The following is a 17889-nucleotide window of genomic DNA, read 5'->3' as shown; positions in this document are numbered from 1 at the left end:
GTACTTGAGATGATTGAAAGTGTCTCTGTAATGAGTTATGCCAAATTATTGTACCATTACAAAGGTGCGTACCCACTTGAGCAAGAGTTCAAATTAACAGTGAGCGTTATCAGGGGTTGCCTTTGAGATTTCAGTTCTTCAATAGAAACACTATGCTTTAATGATGGCAATAACTAAATGTTGAATAGTCTGTGATACAAGGATCAATCTATGTTTTTAATAAGCATCTCTGAACAGTGCATCTCAGATGTAGTACGCTCAGAATCAAAGGAACATCAATGCCAACTCACCAAATACTTTTTATGTAATGTCACTATGTTAATAAAATATTTTAAATCTTTTATTAAAATCAGCGTTCCTGTCTTGATCTCTTAAAGTACAATAAACACACACACACAAGGTTTGGGTAAATTACTTTTACTGATTTTTTTGTTTTTATACAAAATATCCTAAGAAAACATGGCTGCTCTCTCTTTTTTTTTAACTAAGAAAAATCATTAAGTTTGCAAAAAAGTCGACAATTTCTTTCTCTTCATTCAGTATAAAACGGCTTCAGTGAACGAGACTGTGGGAATGTGAATCTCAGAAATGAGCTGTGACTCTGTCGATCTCCAAAAGGTCGTCCAGGATCTAGAGATTAAAAAAAAACAGGATTTAGGAAGAGGGAAATGAGAAAAAGGAAGAGCTGAAGTCCCAGCATCCTATCTCCTGTTTTTTGTACTTACTATGTCCTGAGTGGTACCAATCTTCTTTGCCAGCTCACTCCGCTCCATTGTACTGAGGTACAAGTACTTATTGAGGAGTTCTCCATCCAGGATGTTTCTCACAGCGTTCTGCAAGCCCCGTCTGTTGCTTTGCAGCATCCTGGACACAAGATACAAAAGGGTTGGTTTTACCAAACGGCTAACTCCATCAGTCACATACTAAAACTTTTGACTTACACACTGTCTGTGTACAAGAGAGCACGCTCACATCTCTCAACAGTGATGTGTATAAAAAGTACTGTATGACAGGCGGAGGCAAACCTGAAGGCCTTTGGGTTCAGACCAGCATGATGAGGCAGCATCGTGTTCAGAGCATTTTGCAACATGAGCAGACGGCGGTAAGTCTTCTCCTGCATGGGAAGGAGTAAGCCAACTCCTCCATCTAGAGTTGCTGTTAGAATACAGAATAAAAGGGTGTTTCTTCCGTGCAGAAATATCAATTAATCTATTGCCTAACAAAGGTCTACAACAACAATATGATTCTTTAAAATACACACAATATATTGTATCACTCTCTCTCCCTGAATCCCCCACTCAGCCAGTGTGGAAAAAAATAAAATAAAAACATTGGAAAATGATTGATCAATTGTCAGTGGCAATGTTTTACACTGTGAGGAAAGGTACTCGTTTCGCTTCGACAGAGGCCTGATGACAGAACAAGAGGAAAGGTGCAGCTCGGCTTGTGGACTTCATCAAGACCATGACCCTGATGAAGTCCACAAGCCGAAACGCGTCTGTCCAATAAAGATGATCTTTGTACTACAAGTGTTGCTGGAGCTTTTTGACCTCTTCAAGCCTTCCGCTCTTCATGCACCTTCGGTGGTTGCTGAAGTTGTGCCAGAAAACTCTACTCTGCCATCAAAGGATGTTGCAGAACAGGACTGCTATTTGAGGCCAAAGCTGTTGTGTTACACATCACACCAACAAGCCATTTAAATGTATGTACGTCACATTTTACAACAAATAAATTATTTATTTTATTTAGCTTTGTTTTTGTACATTTCATTTAAATTTGCATATTATACCTTTGCAAATACATCAAATTGGATACACTAGTAAATAAATGTATTAGGGTACATTTAATATTTTTGATATGGCATCTTTCCTCCTCCATAGTATCATTCTTGGATATACACGAGAATTACCGGTACCTTTATTTATTAACTGTATTTACAACTAAATTGGCAGTTATGGACACAGCTCTGCTTTTCTCTACATCTATTTGTCATCAGTCATCAATTGCAGGTCACTTGTTTATTATAGCTAGGGATGTCACAATACTTGCAATGCAATCAAAAATCAATACAAATATGGACAACTTAAATTATAAGACAAAAACTGTATTGTGATACTCCATTTTTACCCAGCAGAGGATGTTACATGCTTTAAGTCTCTCCTGTTTTGATTTCAGAAGAAGTGAGTTGAGCACATAATGGACAAAATCAATGTGCAAATATTGCAAGAGGCTGATGAACTACACAAATAGAACAACCAACATGATGCAGCATGTAAAACAGTACCATGCTGAAATGCTCGAGACATGAAAAACCACATTATCATCTGCTGGGAAGCAGATATGAAACCTCACTTGCACAAACAAGTGCAAGAGCCAATGAGATTACTACATGCATGGGTGTTTTACCGATGTAAAAATGAAGACGATGATAGATACAGTATTGCGAGGTTCAGTGAATCATAACATCCCTAATAACTGCCCGGTCAGCTTTGGATATCTTGGCCACTTACCGAACCATGTGATGTGCTTGTTGTCCCAGGTCAGAGACTTTTTGCTGCCAGTATCCAGCGCTCCTCTGCACGGCATCCTCCAGAAAGTGTTAATGTTTGCTCCAGCGTTGAAGTCTGCTCGCCTCAGCAGGCGCATTCCTCCAAAGCTCTCTTTAGCTGCAAGCACACACGGCACGTTACTAGAGAGGAAGAGCAGTCAAACTGAGCTGCTAAAAATCTGCATCTTCCTGAACAATGTCTTACCTTCAGGAAGATACATATACACATAGAGGTTCTTGTCTCGATCCGACACTAAAAGTAAAAAGAATAAGAATGAATGAGACCAGGATATTTTATTTTAGATTAATTTTCCTTACAAAGGGAACTAAACATTACCTAAGAACCCAAGCTGGTTGTTATCCACCACGAAGTCAATGCTGTAAACCTCCAGGGGCTTTGCATCCTGTTGCCAAAATAGAAAAAAAAGTTAAACCCAAACAAAGATGGCTACTGAATTATTTCCTGCTGCTAAAGCTGCTCTCTTCAAGATTAACTTGATTGGATTCAAGGAGACACATTGTCAATACTTACTAGTACATCCTAATCAATAAACACTTGAGTGTGAGTAGTGCAATCTCCCTCAGCAATCAAATACAACACTAAGGTGCTAATCTTAATCGTCAGAGGAACAATTCAATCCCTGCAGTTAATCAACTGCTTCAGTGGTGTCATTTCCTCACCCTGCTGACGAGCGAAAGTGTCTTGCTCTCCTCCTGGTAGCGGAGCAGTGAGATGCTCTTCATAAGATCGGCAGCGAGGATGAAGTTCTTGATGCTGAACATCTGGTGGATGTAGAGCTGAGTGTCGATGAAGGCCATGCCCGTCAGGTCGTTGTCCTTCAAGACCCACAGGAAGATCTACAGGAACACAGAGGAGGTTACCCCTTGTTTTTGCATATTTACATGCAACATACATACATAAGATCCACCCCTTTGTACAGTGTTATATTTCTGTTTTCTGCTGTGTGATTTCCCAGAGTTGTGATGTGAGAGTGTGGCTGAGACCTTCTGTCCGATGGCTGACACCAGGTATCCGTTGCAGTGACACATGGCTGTCACCGGCCCCTTCTGTTCCTTCTCATACAGCACTTTGAACTTGTTTTTGGTGAGGGGCTGCCCTGGCTCTGGCACCACTTCAATTACATCCAGGATCAAAATCTTAACACAAGCATCAAATAAAAAGTCATCAGTGTTTTTTTTTTCCCTTCCTTACTTTTATCATTTGGTTCTAACATAAATATATACTGTATAATAAATCTCATGCTGGTGTTATTTTTGTTCTGCTCACTCTGCCTCGACAGGTGACCTCTTCCCCCTGCATCAGACAGGTCCCTGCTGCCACGTATCCTTTCAGCCCTGAAACTGTCTCCTGACTCCTCAGTGCCACTGTCTTCATACAGGTTACATGTTCCCACTCCTCCAGGTCGATCCTTAAAGCGACAGACACACAATGAAGCAAGGACACACTCAAACATCACTAAGAGTCTACTCGTTGTTTTTTCCAGTGAAATATTTTATGGACACATTTTGACGGGCCACACATTCTTCTGTTATGATATAGTTATATACCTACAAATATGATGTTTTCATTGGTTTAAAAGGGAAGCATGTCTGTATTCTCTTTAATGTCCACCAGAGCTTTACTGGTTACAATCATTTGATTGTATGAGAGATGCTAAGCTGACCCTTGTTCTCTGATTATTTACCTCAGAGAACATTTTTAATGAGTTGGGTTTTTTTATAAAAAGGTAACCAGACAAAATATAATTTAAGGCACAGCTACCAGTCATCTAGGAAACAAAGGATAATGGTTAATAACACAAACCAATGGGTGTTGTCACTGTGGCTATGTCTACTTCTGCTGTTTGTGGACAGTACTGTCCAATATCTCCAGATTTGAATCACACTACATTATATCTGGTTTGACAGAAGGTATAGTGCTCCCTAATCTAATCTCACAGAATCAGTGTGTTCATTTAAGACTGTATACATGATGGACAGCACAACACCTTGCCTGAAATGAAGCAAATAGATTTAGAGCTCCCTCTTCTCACTGGCTGCAGTACAGGTCATAAACCCTTCTTTATCAATAACAGATGGGACAGGGGTTAAACTATCAAATCAAAATACATGACATTTCATTTCATTGTGATAGTTGTCATGTTGATTTGTGTTCAAATTATTTTAGAATTTTCTTTTTAATTAGTCATTTTTATGTCACAAAAAGGTCTAAAGTGCCATGTTTGACGTCTCTTTTGATGGATGCAGCTACTGCAGCGCTGTGTGCCCTGGAGTAGAGTGAACTCAACAAACTAACACAAGAGTCATTGAACTTGCATAACCTTGAGTGTCTGCTTCAAACAGACAGAAGAATGTTCTGCTGTGGACTGTACCAATCCTGAGGGATCTCTCCTGTTTTATTTGGATGTTAAAGGTGAGTTTTGATTGGCCAAGTAACATCTGTGCCGCAGTTCCTGCAGCCTGTCTCTACTATGCAGACTTAGGCTCCAATTATGAAATATGTCAGTGCCCGTCACTAGGGTACTTTGGCTTTGTCTTTGCAGATCGGGAAGAGGTTGAGCTGGTTGTTTATCTGTGTATACAGCCCATGGCCCTTATATACAATGCAAAAAATGCTGCATGCTACATGTATGTGTTTTAGGTCCCCAGAGAAGAGCTTCCACAAAAGTAGGTGACCACAAATAAGTGCATATAAATAATTGGGTCTTGGATAAAATAACCTACATTACTCGTTCCCTGAAATGAGAAAGAAGCCATGAGAGACTTGATCAATTTTCTACAACTTGGATAAGTGACCCATGAATTTTAATGAAAGGAGCGCAAAGTCTCCACTGGGACGACCTGGTGAGGAGAAAATGAGAGAACCAAATCTGCCAACAACTCTGTGTTTATTGGACCTTTTCATTTATAGAAGCTTAACAGGTATTAATAAAAGGCTCTCTTATTCATTTCGCAAACTGCACCCTTGCTTATCATCGGAGTGCAATTCATAGTGAAGAATGCTTTTACCTTGCGTTGGGGATGGCCTCCCAGCTGACTGGAGATATGAGTTGGATGGAGAACTTCTCTTGCTGAGGATTAATGTACCGCTCATCTGCAGAAAGACACAGGAGAAACAACAGCAACTTATGAACATATCTGTGGTTGAAGGAAATAGAATCTGAAACTGGACAACAAACTGGGGGAATGGTGTGTTTTAGAAAGTGCCATTGAATCAGTAAACTACCAGCTACCTAAAGTGGACTGTCAAGAAGCCTTCCTTAAAACTGAGTCCATTAGAGCATGCAAACCATTCTTTGAAATAGAAAGTGTGTGAAGACTATCAGGAAACTGAGCACTTTACATTTTTCTTTAAGTGAAATATGAGCCATTCAAAGGCACAGCAGGGTCAACCACCACAGGGAGAGCAGGAATAAATAGTCATTGCGCTTGCAGACCAAAATATCATAAAGGATGCAACATTTGACCTTGTTGTTGACCTGTGCCGTTAACAGATTATATATAGACAGCAGAATATTTCAGTTAGTTCATTTTTCTGCATCTAATTATCCATATCCAATTTTAGCAGGTGGTGTTGATAAACAGGTACAGGAGTTCATCTGATAGGTCTGCTGGGGCAAAGAAGGTTGGGAATCAGTGATATTAACAGTGTGTGTCATTATGCCTGACCTCGGTCTATGGTTTCAAACTCTTTCTCCTCTCCAGTCATCCTGGGGATGCGTGTGCAGGGCTCTTTTATACTTGTACACACAGCATACACCTGAGAGAGAGGAAGCCAAAAAACACACAGTAAACTTCACATCAAAGTCTAACTCCTTCAAAGTCACATTCATTGATTTTTTTCTCTCTTTGCAGCAAGTAAAACTTAAAGGCCAGAGGGCTTTCATCTCAAACTTTTTCAAAGCTGCTCGATCGATACGCTTTTTTATTTTGCATCGCTTTATGCAAGACGAGGTGTGTGAGTCCAGGGAATGAGTTTCACAGCTTGAATTTGTGTCACGTAGCTGCTTCAGTGCCTCTGGTGCTGTGTGGGCAGAGTGAGAGGAGCCTTGCCTTGGATTCGACGTGGTAGGAGACGTAGTGGACGGTGCACCTCAGTGGGATTTTCCGGACTGGCCAAGGGGCATCGTAGGACAGATAGGTAGGCAGGACGCTGATCCTCAGCTCACCCTGGGGAAACAAACACAAGATAAGACACTAAAACTAGAAACTATCCATGAGAATTCCAAGGATTTGAAATGGTTCTACGGTTTTTGCCTTGTGTCAGTTGCTGTGAAAATCTTTAAATATTGCATATGGAGGTCCAAAAGTGCATGGACCTTATTGAGTTTAACTGGTTCTCAAAGTTCAACTCTTAAATATTTTATACATAGACCAATCCTCTTAAGGTTGCAGCACTTTTACAAGTTTGTATATTCAAAAAAAATAATATAGAAGTGAGTAAGACAGTATGTGGATCTTTGTTTTAAAAAAAGGCTGAGGATCCTCTATACCCAAGATGTTTTTTTTTTGGAAAGAAACATTCAATCGCAGAGGCTCATACAGTGTTTCCCACAGAATGATGCGATACCTGGGCGGTGGAGTCGGGGGCGTTTGTATTCATATCAAATATGTTTTTTCCCTCTACATTAGTTTAGCAGGCTGTGAGATGGCGTTGCTATTGTTAACTTGGCTGTAGACACAGTGAGAGTAAACGGAGTAAAGTCGAACCGACCGTTTGACCGGATCACGTGTGTTCCCGACTTGGTCCGTATCTACTATGTACAGTCTATGGTCCGTACGGATCACGGATCAACTTTGTGCTGTTGCAAAGTAAGGTGTGCCAGTGTGTGTGTGCGTGCGTTTGTGCAGCAATGTTCCCTGCAATGCTCACAGTCATGACAGCAGAGAGAGGAGCGGGGAAAGTTGATGCAGCTACATCTAATGCGCTTCATACTCATAGTGCACCTGCACTCTCTCGCGTGCTCTCTCTCGTGCACGCAGCAATTTTATGAATACAAAAATTAATCCGTGGCGGACCTTGTCGATAATGTGGCGGGCCGCCACGGATTAATCAATGTATGGGAAACACTGCTCATATTCATTAAAGTGTAGTACTAATGTTATAAAGACTTTACATTACAGCATTACATTAAATAACTACAAGTAACTTTTACATCACTGCTGTTAAAATGAAATATTATCATCCGTATATGTGTGGAATCCTAAACTTAAAGGCAAGGGTTGGTCATTTTCTAAAACTAGCATGATTTTGAAAGAAGCATTCCCTCAGTGCCCCGTCTACATCCAGCCCGTCCCCTCTGTGCTCCCTCAAAAGCCACGCCCCCTCACTTACATGCACGAGCGCCGTTTCTCCAGAAGCATGCCTCAGCTCATCGCTTGTATTGTGTAGATACTACGTCGTAAATTTTACTGACGTGCTTTGAGTGTAGGCTAGGGCACGCATGGGGTAGAGAACGAGGCACGAGACAGGGAGGTTCATGATTGGTTCATCAGATCGGTACCTCATGGCAGACATTGGTCAAAGTTTTTACAGGTTTACAACTGCTACAGATGATGGATTTTCCTTGTTCCTTTTCCAGAGCACATGAATTCTAAATGTCTGTCAGGACCTAAAGACAATTTCAACCAAAATCTTTAAAAAGTTTTTTCTGGAGAAAATTACCAACCCTGCCTTTAAACCACAGAGCGATGTCGGTGGAGAAGAGAACCTTTTAAAGTTACAAACAATTTCAGTGTTCTTACTGTACCTGTTTGTTGAAGTAGAGGAAACCTTTGGGGCAGTTGATGTTATGGAAAGGTGAGAAAGACTCAATTGCACCATCGATAATCATGGGGTGAAGCCTCAGGGCTCCGCGAGAGGTGACCAGCATCCAGTGAGGAGACGGCCCACAGATAAACACCTGTTACAACAAGCACGGGTGCGAGCGGGTTTGTCAGAGAGTACTTTATTATTATTATTGCTTATAAAAAACAGTCAAAAAATGCTTGTCCTATTTTTAAAAAAGTGTCTAAAAATCAACTTGATAAATTGGCTTTCTTACCCCTGAGTATCCAGAGATGTCCTCAAAGTATCTGAACCTGGCAATCCGACTTTTCACAGCTGAACTGTCCTCAGGAGCCCCGCTGTCTGTCTTCTTATCCCTCTTAAGCTTTGATTTCTTTTCTCTGTAGTTGATGTTGTGAGGCACCTGTGCAGGGCAAAGTCAAACATTAAAGATTCACTTCATTATAAACCACACTCTATGTAGTCCAAAAGAATCCAGAGCGGGTTCTTACTTTTTTGAAGCGCACTTTCAGGTTCGTCTGTTGCTGTTGATCGTACGGGAAAGCCTCGTATATTAGAAGCTCGTTTTCAACATGGACCTTAAAAACAAAAACATTTATTAACATACCTAGTTTTCTTTTTTATTCAACATTTTTATTTATTTCCTTCCATGAAACATTTGCACCCTTAAACCTCCACAATAGGAATGGCTCCTCCAGGGCCTACATTTGTGTTTTTGCCTATTGTGCCGTCATTCCTTGAAATATTTGGAAGCGAGTCATATCCCTAAAAATCTTACATCTATTTAAGTATTTAAAGCTCGTGAGGAACTTTAATGTCTTGCATTGATTTTGGCGACACCTTAGGACAAGTGCTACCTCTTATCTCTGTGCACATTTTTTCATGACATAATATCTGTTAACTCACCATTAGTCATTTGAAGTCTGAGTATTTTTTAATTTCTGTGATTGAGCCATTTGACTGAGCAAAGTGTGAAGGCCTCTTGAAAGCTTTAGAAATAATACTCACTTTGGTATTTTTTATTGTAAAAAAGGGTTGTCAAATTGTCAATATTTGGATACTTTTCAAAATCCCATCTTTTAAAACAATCTCAGTTATTTTCTTCATCAAAAGTAAAGAAAGAACCAGAGCTTAAAAAAAATACAGATCTGTCCTCCCCCCCAAAAAAGTAAGGATTTTAAGTGATAATCAAGAAATTTAAAAACAGGTATATCAACTAAAGACACAGGCCACAGACACATTTGCAACGTTTTGGTAACAAAATGTTGCCAATTGATTTGTGCTACTGAGATAGTGTGCAGGAGTTTGCTTTAATTTTTTGGTCATTAAAACAAGAAATGACGATACTGGGTGCCTTGGACTTCCATTTGTATCACTGTGGTAACAGGTATTGATCTCATTTGATTTCTGCTTGTCATATCATGTTAAAAATGTTGTATTGTGACAACCCTAACTTAGATGTTACTTCTAAGATTCTTCATATCCATAAAGTCTGCACAACCTCAAACCTTTCATCGATATACTCGTAACTGTGATGGTTTTCATTTAGTCAATTTAAACAGAATTTGTCAAGACTGCACCCCCCTCAGTCCACTTTCAAAGGGTTGATTGAGTGAGGCACAAACACATCAATGAAATCAACAGGAAGACTCTTAAAGTAAGGACTCACCAATAAATAAGGTCTGCTTTGGTTGTTTCCAAGTGAAACCAAAGACACCTCTCTAACCAGTGGCAAATCTCCTTGACGTGTTACTTCCTCTTTTTTACCCTCCCCCTGTGTTGCTGATTGGCCGGCTGAACTGTCAACGAGCACTCTTTGACCAACCGGGAAGTTCTTCACCAGGAAAACTAACCGCCAGTCTGGGAGCTGGTAAATCTGTTGAAAAGTAAGAAACAATCAGACAGTTAAAACAGGGATGTTAAGGAAAGACATTGCATTATGTGTATTTTTTTTAATGGTGCATTATATGCCCTTTCACCTCCATAACACCACTCTCCCTGGTGATCATGCACCAATGGGTGGGTTCGGCTTTGCCCGAGTTTCCATCACTTCCAAAATGACCCGGCCCCCCGGAGTTGTTGTTTGATTCCTCCCTCGCAAGTGCTGCACTCGCATTAGAGTCTCCATACAGCATTTCCTCCTCGTCATCTACAGCATTGCTGCAGACACACATTTAATAACATTTAAGAATAGGTTACTCTTTTACTAAATATGACATGTGCATTGTTATGTGTTACGGAGGATATTTTATTTACCTGAGGTCGTGAATGATGGTCTCTTCTTCAGACTGACCTGTGATGACTGTGTCATCTTTGACGGAGCAGCTCACTTTGTTTTCTGTGGTGAACATGCCGCTTACATCACGGTACGCGCACAATGCTATCACACGAGATTGCTGTTTAAAAAAAGAATATGTTTTTAACAAGTTTAGCACAAATAAAAATGATTTCACTGAATATTGTGAAGCTTACAATGTAATGACTGAGTTTATAGAATCTGTGAATTTTAGGGTTTCAAGTTTTTTTTTTTTTACACAGAATTGCAGAGAGTGACCCTGCTGAGAGCCAGGAGAACAAGCAACCCGAGAATGAGAGCTTTGGTTCGGCCAGCAGGGGGCGTGTTTGTTCAAAAGAAAAGCCTGTTGAGTATGCTTTACTCACAGTGGGGATCTGTGGCTTCTGCAGGGCCAGTCGATGTGTCTTCCCCATGTATGAGTCAGTTTTTAGCACAAACATGGTGACCACTCCGTCTGCAGTCATGATGACCACGTAAGGGTCCGCCACAGAGCAGTGCACTATGGGAGAGCCCAGGTCCACAGGGATGAAGTGAAGCTGTGTCACTGGAGGCAAAAAATCAGAGTACATGTCAGTAAAACAGGTTTGAATGATGTTAAACTCCTTATACTGGCCATAAAGGAAAATTCAAGTTGCTATTTTGTCTTACATATTTTCAGGTATAAATGACTAACATGCAGCTTCAAAACAAGCTATACTGTCTGATATGTAATTTTTTCAAAACCTGATCAAATAACAGTTGAGTTTTTGCCCCCTGCAGGTTCACACAGCTTTTAATTCTGACAACATAAAAGAAAGGGTTGCCACAGAAACAGACCATTTTAAGGTGTTTCTTGTTTTACTTTTACAGATCAAGCTGTTGGCTGTGTCACTGTCTTCAAATCAACCAACCTTCAATGACAGAACATGATATGAGTCGCAACTCCTGCTTTGTCCTGAATACTACATTTCAGCCGATACAGCCCATTTTGCCAAAGTATAAATCTACTGGAATATTCCCTTCCTACTGTTTTCCAAAGAAATTACAAAAAAAAAAATCAATTTCACCTCCTTCCAGAAGTCGAATACCCATGGGAGAAACTTGGATGATGTACTTGTTGTTGCCGATGTTTCCAGCAAACACTGTTGGTCCCTGAGTAGCAAAACCACTAGTGTCCAACTCCATGATCTCCTGACCCGTCTGAAGGATCTACAAAGAAAAAGAAAAACCAAGCCAAAGTCTTTTAGAGACCATCTTCATGATATTAAAGACATGTTGTGTTATTTGAGAGTTGTGAATGACTTATGGGAAAGGAGCCACAGTTTGGACTTAAACCCGAGCCACCCACTTGGAGGACTATAGCATCCGTACATGAGGCGCGACCAAACTGCGAGGCCATCAGCTTTTTTTTAAACCTTAATTTATTGCAATTTAAACTGCCAGACAGATATTTATTGAAGTTTTGGTTTTACCATAGTTGAATCCTCTCTGCTCAGAATGAGAAAGCCATGCTTCTTTGTATCGTCCTCCAGGGGCGCCTCCGTCTTCTCCCCCTCCTCCTCTTCTTTCTCCTTTTCTCCCTCTTCACCATCCTCACCCGTCTCGGTTTCTGTCCCATCTTCTGAATCACTGCCTTTCACAGGCTAGAGGATAAAAATCAAAAAAATTCAAAAAATTAAAATTCTTTTTTTGAAGCTGCCAACATCAATGACGGACCATTTCAACACTCATTCCAGTGAAAGCTGTGAGGCGGACATAAACTGTACTTTTTTGTCTTCCTTTACTTCACTTGAGATGACTGTCCACATGTCGTGGCAACCTGGCAACTCAAATGTAGTGACTACTTGGGGCCGGATGCTTCTCTGAGAACAGAAAGAAAAAGATTGAACAAAAGTCCAAGTCACAGACAGTTCACAGTACATTATCTGGATTTCCACGCTCGTATGTATGTACAGTAGCTACAAAATCACGTGTTAGCAGCTTGTGTCTGGGTTGTTTACAGGCTACTCCGTCGATCTCTGAGGCAGCCCTGGTAGACCCAGACTTTACTGTAGCACCGTCACTGGACCTGTGGCAGACGGCCCTCGCGACCACAGGTTTTAGGACAGTGCATATACTATATACTATATATAACTGACCAGCACAGAAGCCACGATAGGCAAGTGAGAAAAAAAATCTGGTGATCTACTGTTTTACAGTCTGATCTGAGTTGTTTCTCTCTTTAGGAACAGGTAGAAAGCTTTAATTATTCAGCTAAATGTTTTTACTGCATCAGTGCTTAAGTCACAGACACATAAGAGAAAACTATCTTGTTCAGGAGGATCACTAACTTTTTTCTCTCACTTGCCACACAGGGCTTCAGTAAAACCGGAACAGTTGCATTAAAACAATAAATAAAAGTGAAGGGAGGTTTTACCTGGAGTACAGACAGAGCACCATTCTTGCCATTGCCAGAACACACCACAACCTCCAGGTCAGGCTCGGGGTTACCCTGGAACTGTGGGTAAGATGAGAACCAAATCAGACACCTCTAAACACAGGAAATAATCTACAGAGACACCTGGGAGTGTTTGAATGAGTGTACCTCTTCAGACAAGAAGGCGGGCTCGCCCATGGAAGCATTTGCACAAGGTCCTATGTTGAGTATGCTGTCACACACCTTTACGAAACACATAGAAAAGATGAATTAGTTAACTTCCTCAAAGACCTCCAAAGAAAAGCTATAGGGCTGTTAGGTGTTTGTTTTTGTTTTACCTCAAAGGAGTAGGTGGCCAGCTGAGTGCCTGATTGGGCCTCACTTCCATACACTTCTATCTCGTCCACCTCATCTGAAAAAATAAAGGATGAGGGAAACACAGCTTAGAAGATCTCACACACACATTTCTGGCACAAAAAATACATATATCTTAACATACCTGTCCAGTTGGTGGAAGATTCCATGCGTTTCTTTTTGCTTGGTGGTTCCTCCTGAAATGGATCAGTTATGTCAAATCAAACAGCATCTCGACGAATCACTATAACTAAACAATCACATAGCATCTGGATTTTCTCTCATCTTTCATGCAATTACAAACATACCGGTTTGTCTTTTTCTTTATCTTTGTCCAGCGTTTCTTTTCCCTCCTCTGACGGCGTCTCCTGAAGCTTCTCGGTGTACTTCAAGAGCAGCGAATTTCCGAGGCGGGAACCCAGGAAAAGATAACCGGGTTCCATGGTCACCATCTGGAGAGGGAACGCGCAGAGTGTGAGGGACGGCAGACTCTTCTGAAGTCTCTAAAAGCTGAAAAACTTTGTACATGTTGTGCATTTCCTTTATATTTAAAAATATATATGAGGAAATTACCTCTGGGTTTTGAGTGAGGTTGGCTGAATTCTACTCAGATTTTTTATGATGAATCAGATTCTGATTCGCAATAAGATAATAAGCAAGAAATCGGTCTACTTTCAAAGTTCTCAAATCACATCAGTGTCCTTTATCATTATTAATTTAAGGCTGCAGTATGCAACATTTTAAAATAACTGATCCATCCGGGCCTTTGTGTTTATCCATAGATAAAAAGAAAAGTACATTTGTTCAAGAAAGAGAATTCCAGTCTCATCCAGTTGTTGTTGCTCACAGTTCCACCACAAACTTACACAAGTTGTCAGGACGCTGGCAGCAGCTTTGTCAAAGTGGAACGCCCGGACACTCCTCATGCCGTCAGTAATGAGGGTCAACACATAACTGTCAGAAAACAAGAGTCAGTGAGGATGCATGAACTACATCCATTCATCATTTTTGTACAATTTTCTTGGTAATCACACAGACTCACATTTCTCCTCCTTTCAAAGAGATGACCATTTTGTCATAGGCGATGAAGTCAGACTGGGAACAATCCAGTGTGATCTTCACTTCATCCTGTATACCTGGTAAATAACACATCTCATTTTGTTAGGGTAAAAGTCTAAATGATGGGTTTAGTCCATAAAAAAAAGAAAAAAAAGAAAGATATATAGACGTGTGTTTTATGAAGATGATACTCACGTAGAGGGAACGCTGTGGTCCCAGTTGTCTGAGAATTAAGAGAAACTCCGTATGGTGGAACACTCTGGTTGAGATACAGCAATGAATTCACAGCAAATACCACAACGCCACCTGAAAGATTAAGTGTAAATAAACATCTCCAACTCGGACAGAAATTATTATGACCTGGCAACTTTGGGATGCCATCAACCGTTAGTATTGCCAAAAGGAGAGAATTCACTGAGCTCACCGATCGGCTTTGGGACAGGCATGACTTGCGTACAGTCAAAAGGCAGATTACTGAGAGACCAGATGACAGGATGAACCTTCTGCATTATGTTGAGGGAGATGGCAACTATACTGCAAGTGTCCTGACGCACAGCCACACGCCTGTCAGTTGAATCAGGAAATAAATAGTTTGAGAAGTGTAAAAAAAAAAAAAAGTCAGGTCCATAATTGTAGAAAACTCAGTCACCAACTTCAGCAGTAACTTTGTCCATATATAGCTGAACCAAAACTAAAATAAATACTTAATCTAGTAGATCATTTGTTGGACTTACCCCGGCCACGTCTGGTTGGGCTCAAACAGGATGAGCAACGTTGGCTCGTAGTAGCCATGGAGGAACTTCATGTCTATTATGTTCAGCAGCTTCTCGTCCAGCTCACGGACATCAATGATGTAGCTGGGCAGGAAGCTGGATTTAGGCCTGGGGATAAGAAGAACACATAGATGATAAATAGATAATGCATGTGGCACATATTAAACCCAATCCGTTTGATTTAGAAGTGTCCAGTGTCAGAAAAGTTTAACCAAAGAACAGCTTTACTGATACTGTGACCAATGTGTTTGAATTTTCAGTTGAAAAAAGGAAAAAACATTTTCTGTGAAATCATTTTTGCACCAACATGATGATGCAAAGAAACTCAAAAGAATAATCTAATCTTAAACATTATACATTGTTTACCAATTCTAGCAAGGATCATCCCATCAGCTCTGCTACATGCAGAATTGACAGTACACACAGTATGGTAAACAATGCAGTTATAGAACACTTGGCCAGAAAAACTACATGAAGTCACCATTTCTAAATGACCCCAAGCTTGTTTTCTTTGAATAGTTGTCTTCATCATAACAGTGTATACCAGAAAACATATTCACTGACAGTGATGTATCTGTGATAGCCCAAAAAACAGATATTATCAACCAATAATATCAGACAAACAACTAATCGGTCAGCCTGTGAACGATCAGAAATAAACAAACTCAAGATCAGGTTTTGGTGCACCTAAGAAATTGACATGCAACTAAACAACCACAACAAGCAGACGGCAATCATACCCTTCTCCGACTCCACCCTCCTGTTCATCAGTGAGAGTATCCTTCCTGAATGGCAACACCACAAGCTGGGTGCCATAAACGAGCATTACAGCGCAGCGATTCTCTGGATCAACGCGCACAATGGGAATATGTACATTCTGTACAAAACCATCCTGAAAATGAAAAGAAAAACAGAATTCATAAGCTTGCTCATGTTAAACGTTTCTCTATTTTTTGACAGATAAATCTACAAACATTTTTTTTTTTTTCAATATATTTAGTGTTTCCTGTTCCCACAGTACATACTCTAAGCTCTGGCTCCTCAAAGAAATGAAGAGACAGCGTCTTCAGGTCGTGTGTCCCCGGGTCGTACTCCACTACAGATAACTATTGAAAGAAGAAACACACCAAGAGGTCAACTCAAATCAAGTTATTTTTGCCTATTATTTATTTTAGGCCATTAAAAATGACAGTTATTCAATGCTCAGCATAAAAAAATGATACCTTGGCGTCTTTGAAACTGAGAAGGAGTGCATCTCTGTTGGCTCCCACAAGCTGTACACTGGCCATGGACATAACATTGCCAAAAAGAGAAAAGGCTGCCACTTGCTCCAGCTTCTCCTTACGGGATTTGGTATCTGTAGACGAAAATAAGTGAATGCAAATAACTAAGTTTGTATGACTGAGTAATGACAGAGTTGTAGTTTACTAGTAATACTTTGAGTGTAAACACAACACATAGCCTACCTGAAGACTTGTCAACCTTTGACGTACTCTGAAAAAAAAAAAAAACATTATCGTTACACACATCACTAAAAGATTTTGATGGTTTCATTGCTTGAGTTTCAAAACTTGAAACAAAGAAAACAATTGATTTTGGAGGATTATAGTTACCTCCACATCGTGGATAATTCTGTAGACGTACAGCTGAGATGTCCCGGCAACAACCAAGTTCTTCTCCTTGCTGGATATGAAGTTGCAGTAGACAGAAAACTCCACCGCAGTGGGTGTGTGGGCTTGTCTGTACACAGCATACATCCTGGTATGATACCCTCAGCATCTGACAGAAAGGTAGAAGCATCTAGTTTTTAAAATCTCTAAAAAGCACTCTGATGGTAACTGTCCCATTAGGAAACACACACACACACAAAGTGTTTCTTTATAGGCAGTGGGAAACAAAGCTGAGGTTGGTTACTTACTGAACAGTGGAGTAAAAGATGTGTTTTATCTTTAAAGGGAAGGAAGAGCATCATATTTAAGCGACATAAAATATAAAAACTCGTGCTGATTTTGGTGAACATTAACAAAATCTAACATGCATACTGACCTCACACGTTACATTTTATACTATAAAATACTTTGTGTGGCTGTGACATCATTGAACAACCAGGTAAGCATTGTTTGATGTAATCATGGATTTTTAAAGAGGTTTCCATGATAAACAAACGCTAACTAGCACATCATTGGGCTTTTGCAACCAGTAGGTTATTTAAACACCTTTACTTTGTATTAATTAAACACGCACACGCACACAGCACTTCACATGTGGGGACTTTGTTATTACTGAGCAGGGAAGGCAGGTAACGTTAGCTATGTTAGCAACTCGATGATGTTACAGCGGCTGCACCTGACACGTTTTTCTGACATGTTTTTTTTGCAAATGGTGAATTAAACCTGTCAACGTACCTATATCAATCACGTTATCAGAGTCCGCAGCTTTGTTTGTCCTTCTTCGTCTTACATTTAAGGCGTCATATTTTGTGGTTTTCAAACTACAACTAGCTCCCCGATAGCTAGGTAAGCTAGCACTTAGCAACTTGTGTTGTTGCCGCTTCCTTCTTCTTCGTGTTTTTTTTTTCCTTTTCCGGCTGTCCCATTAGGATCTGAGTCGTACTGCTGCCCCCATTGGTTAAAATGGTGTAATTGGAGCTGTAGC

At 40.4% G+C, this 17889-nt stretch overlaps 1 protein-coding gene across 2 annotated transcripts; it reads right to left on the bottom strand.

Moving 5' to 3' along the window:
• Positions 1-401: 401 nt before the first annotated feature.
• Positions 402-17800, bottom strand: cpsf1 (cleavage and polyadenylation specific factor 1). 2 transcript variants are annotated; one of them, XM_061058863.1, is made up of 38 exons: positions 17640-17800; positions 16848-17013; positions 16701-16728; positions 16458-16591; positions 16260-16340; positions 15975-16126; positions 15196-15342; positions 14886-15025; positions 14657-14767; positions 14445-14538; positions 14269-14356; positions 13711-13854; positions 13548-13599; positions 13387-13460; positions 13217-13291; positions 13049-13129; positions 12399-12494; positions 12105-12275; positions 11700-11841; positions 11019-11197; positions 10614-10753; positions 10337-10517; positions 10027-10233; positions 8849-8935; positions 8614-8760; positions 8320-8472; positions 6623-6739; positions 6239-6329; positions 5579-5663; positions 3837-3978; positions 3554-3706; positions 3230-3406; positions 2886-2952; positions 2754-2801; positions 2511-2666; positions 1026-1155; positions 726-864; positions 402-630 (listed from the first exon to the last, which is right to left on the bottom strand). In XM_061058863.1, the coding sequence occupies exons 2-38, from the start codon at positions 16989-16991 to the stop codon at positions 583-585; spliced, it is 4401 nt and encodes a 1466-aa protein (XP_060914846.1). In that variant the 5' UTR covers positions 16992-17013; positions 17640-17800; the 3' UTR covers positions 402-582. The 2 variants fall into 2 exon arrangements, with proteins under 2 accessions (XP_060914846.1, XP_060914847.1); XM_061058864.1 differs by having other exon boundaries at positions 12417-12494.
• Positions 17801-17889: the final 89 nt, after the last annotated feature.

Source organism: Labrus mixtus, chromosome 16 (genome assembly GCF_963584025.1).
Source record: "Labrus mixtus chromosome 16, fLabMix1.1, whole genome shotgun sequence".
Lineage (NCBI taxonomy): Eukaryota > Metazoa > Chordata > Actinopteri > Labriformes > Labridae > Labrus > Labrus mixtus.
The sequence above is the reverse complement of the archived record's forward strand: the minus strand, read 5'-3'. Positions and strand labels throughout refer to the sequence as shown.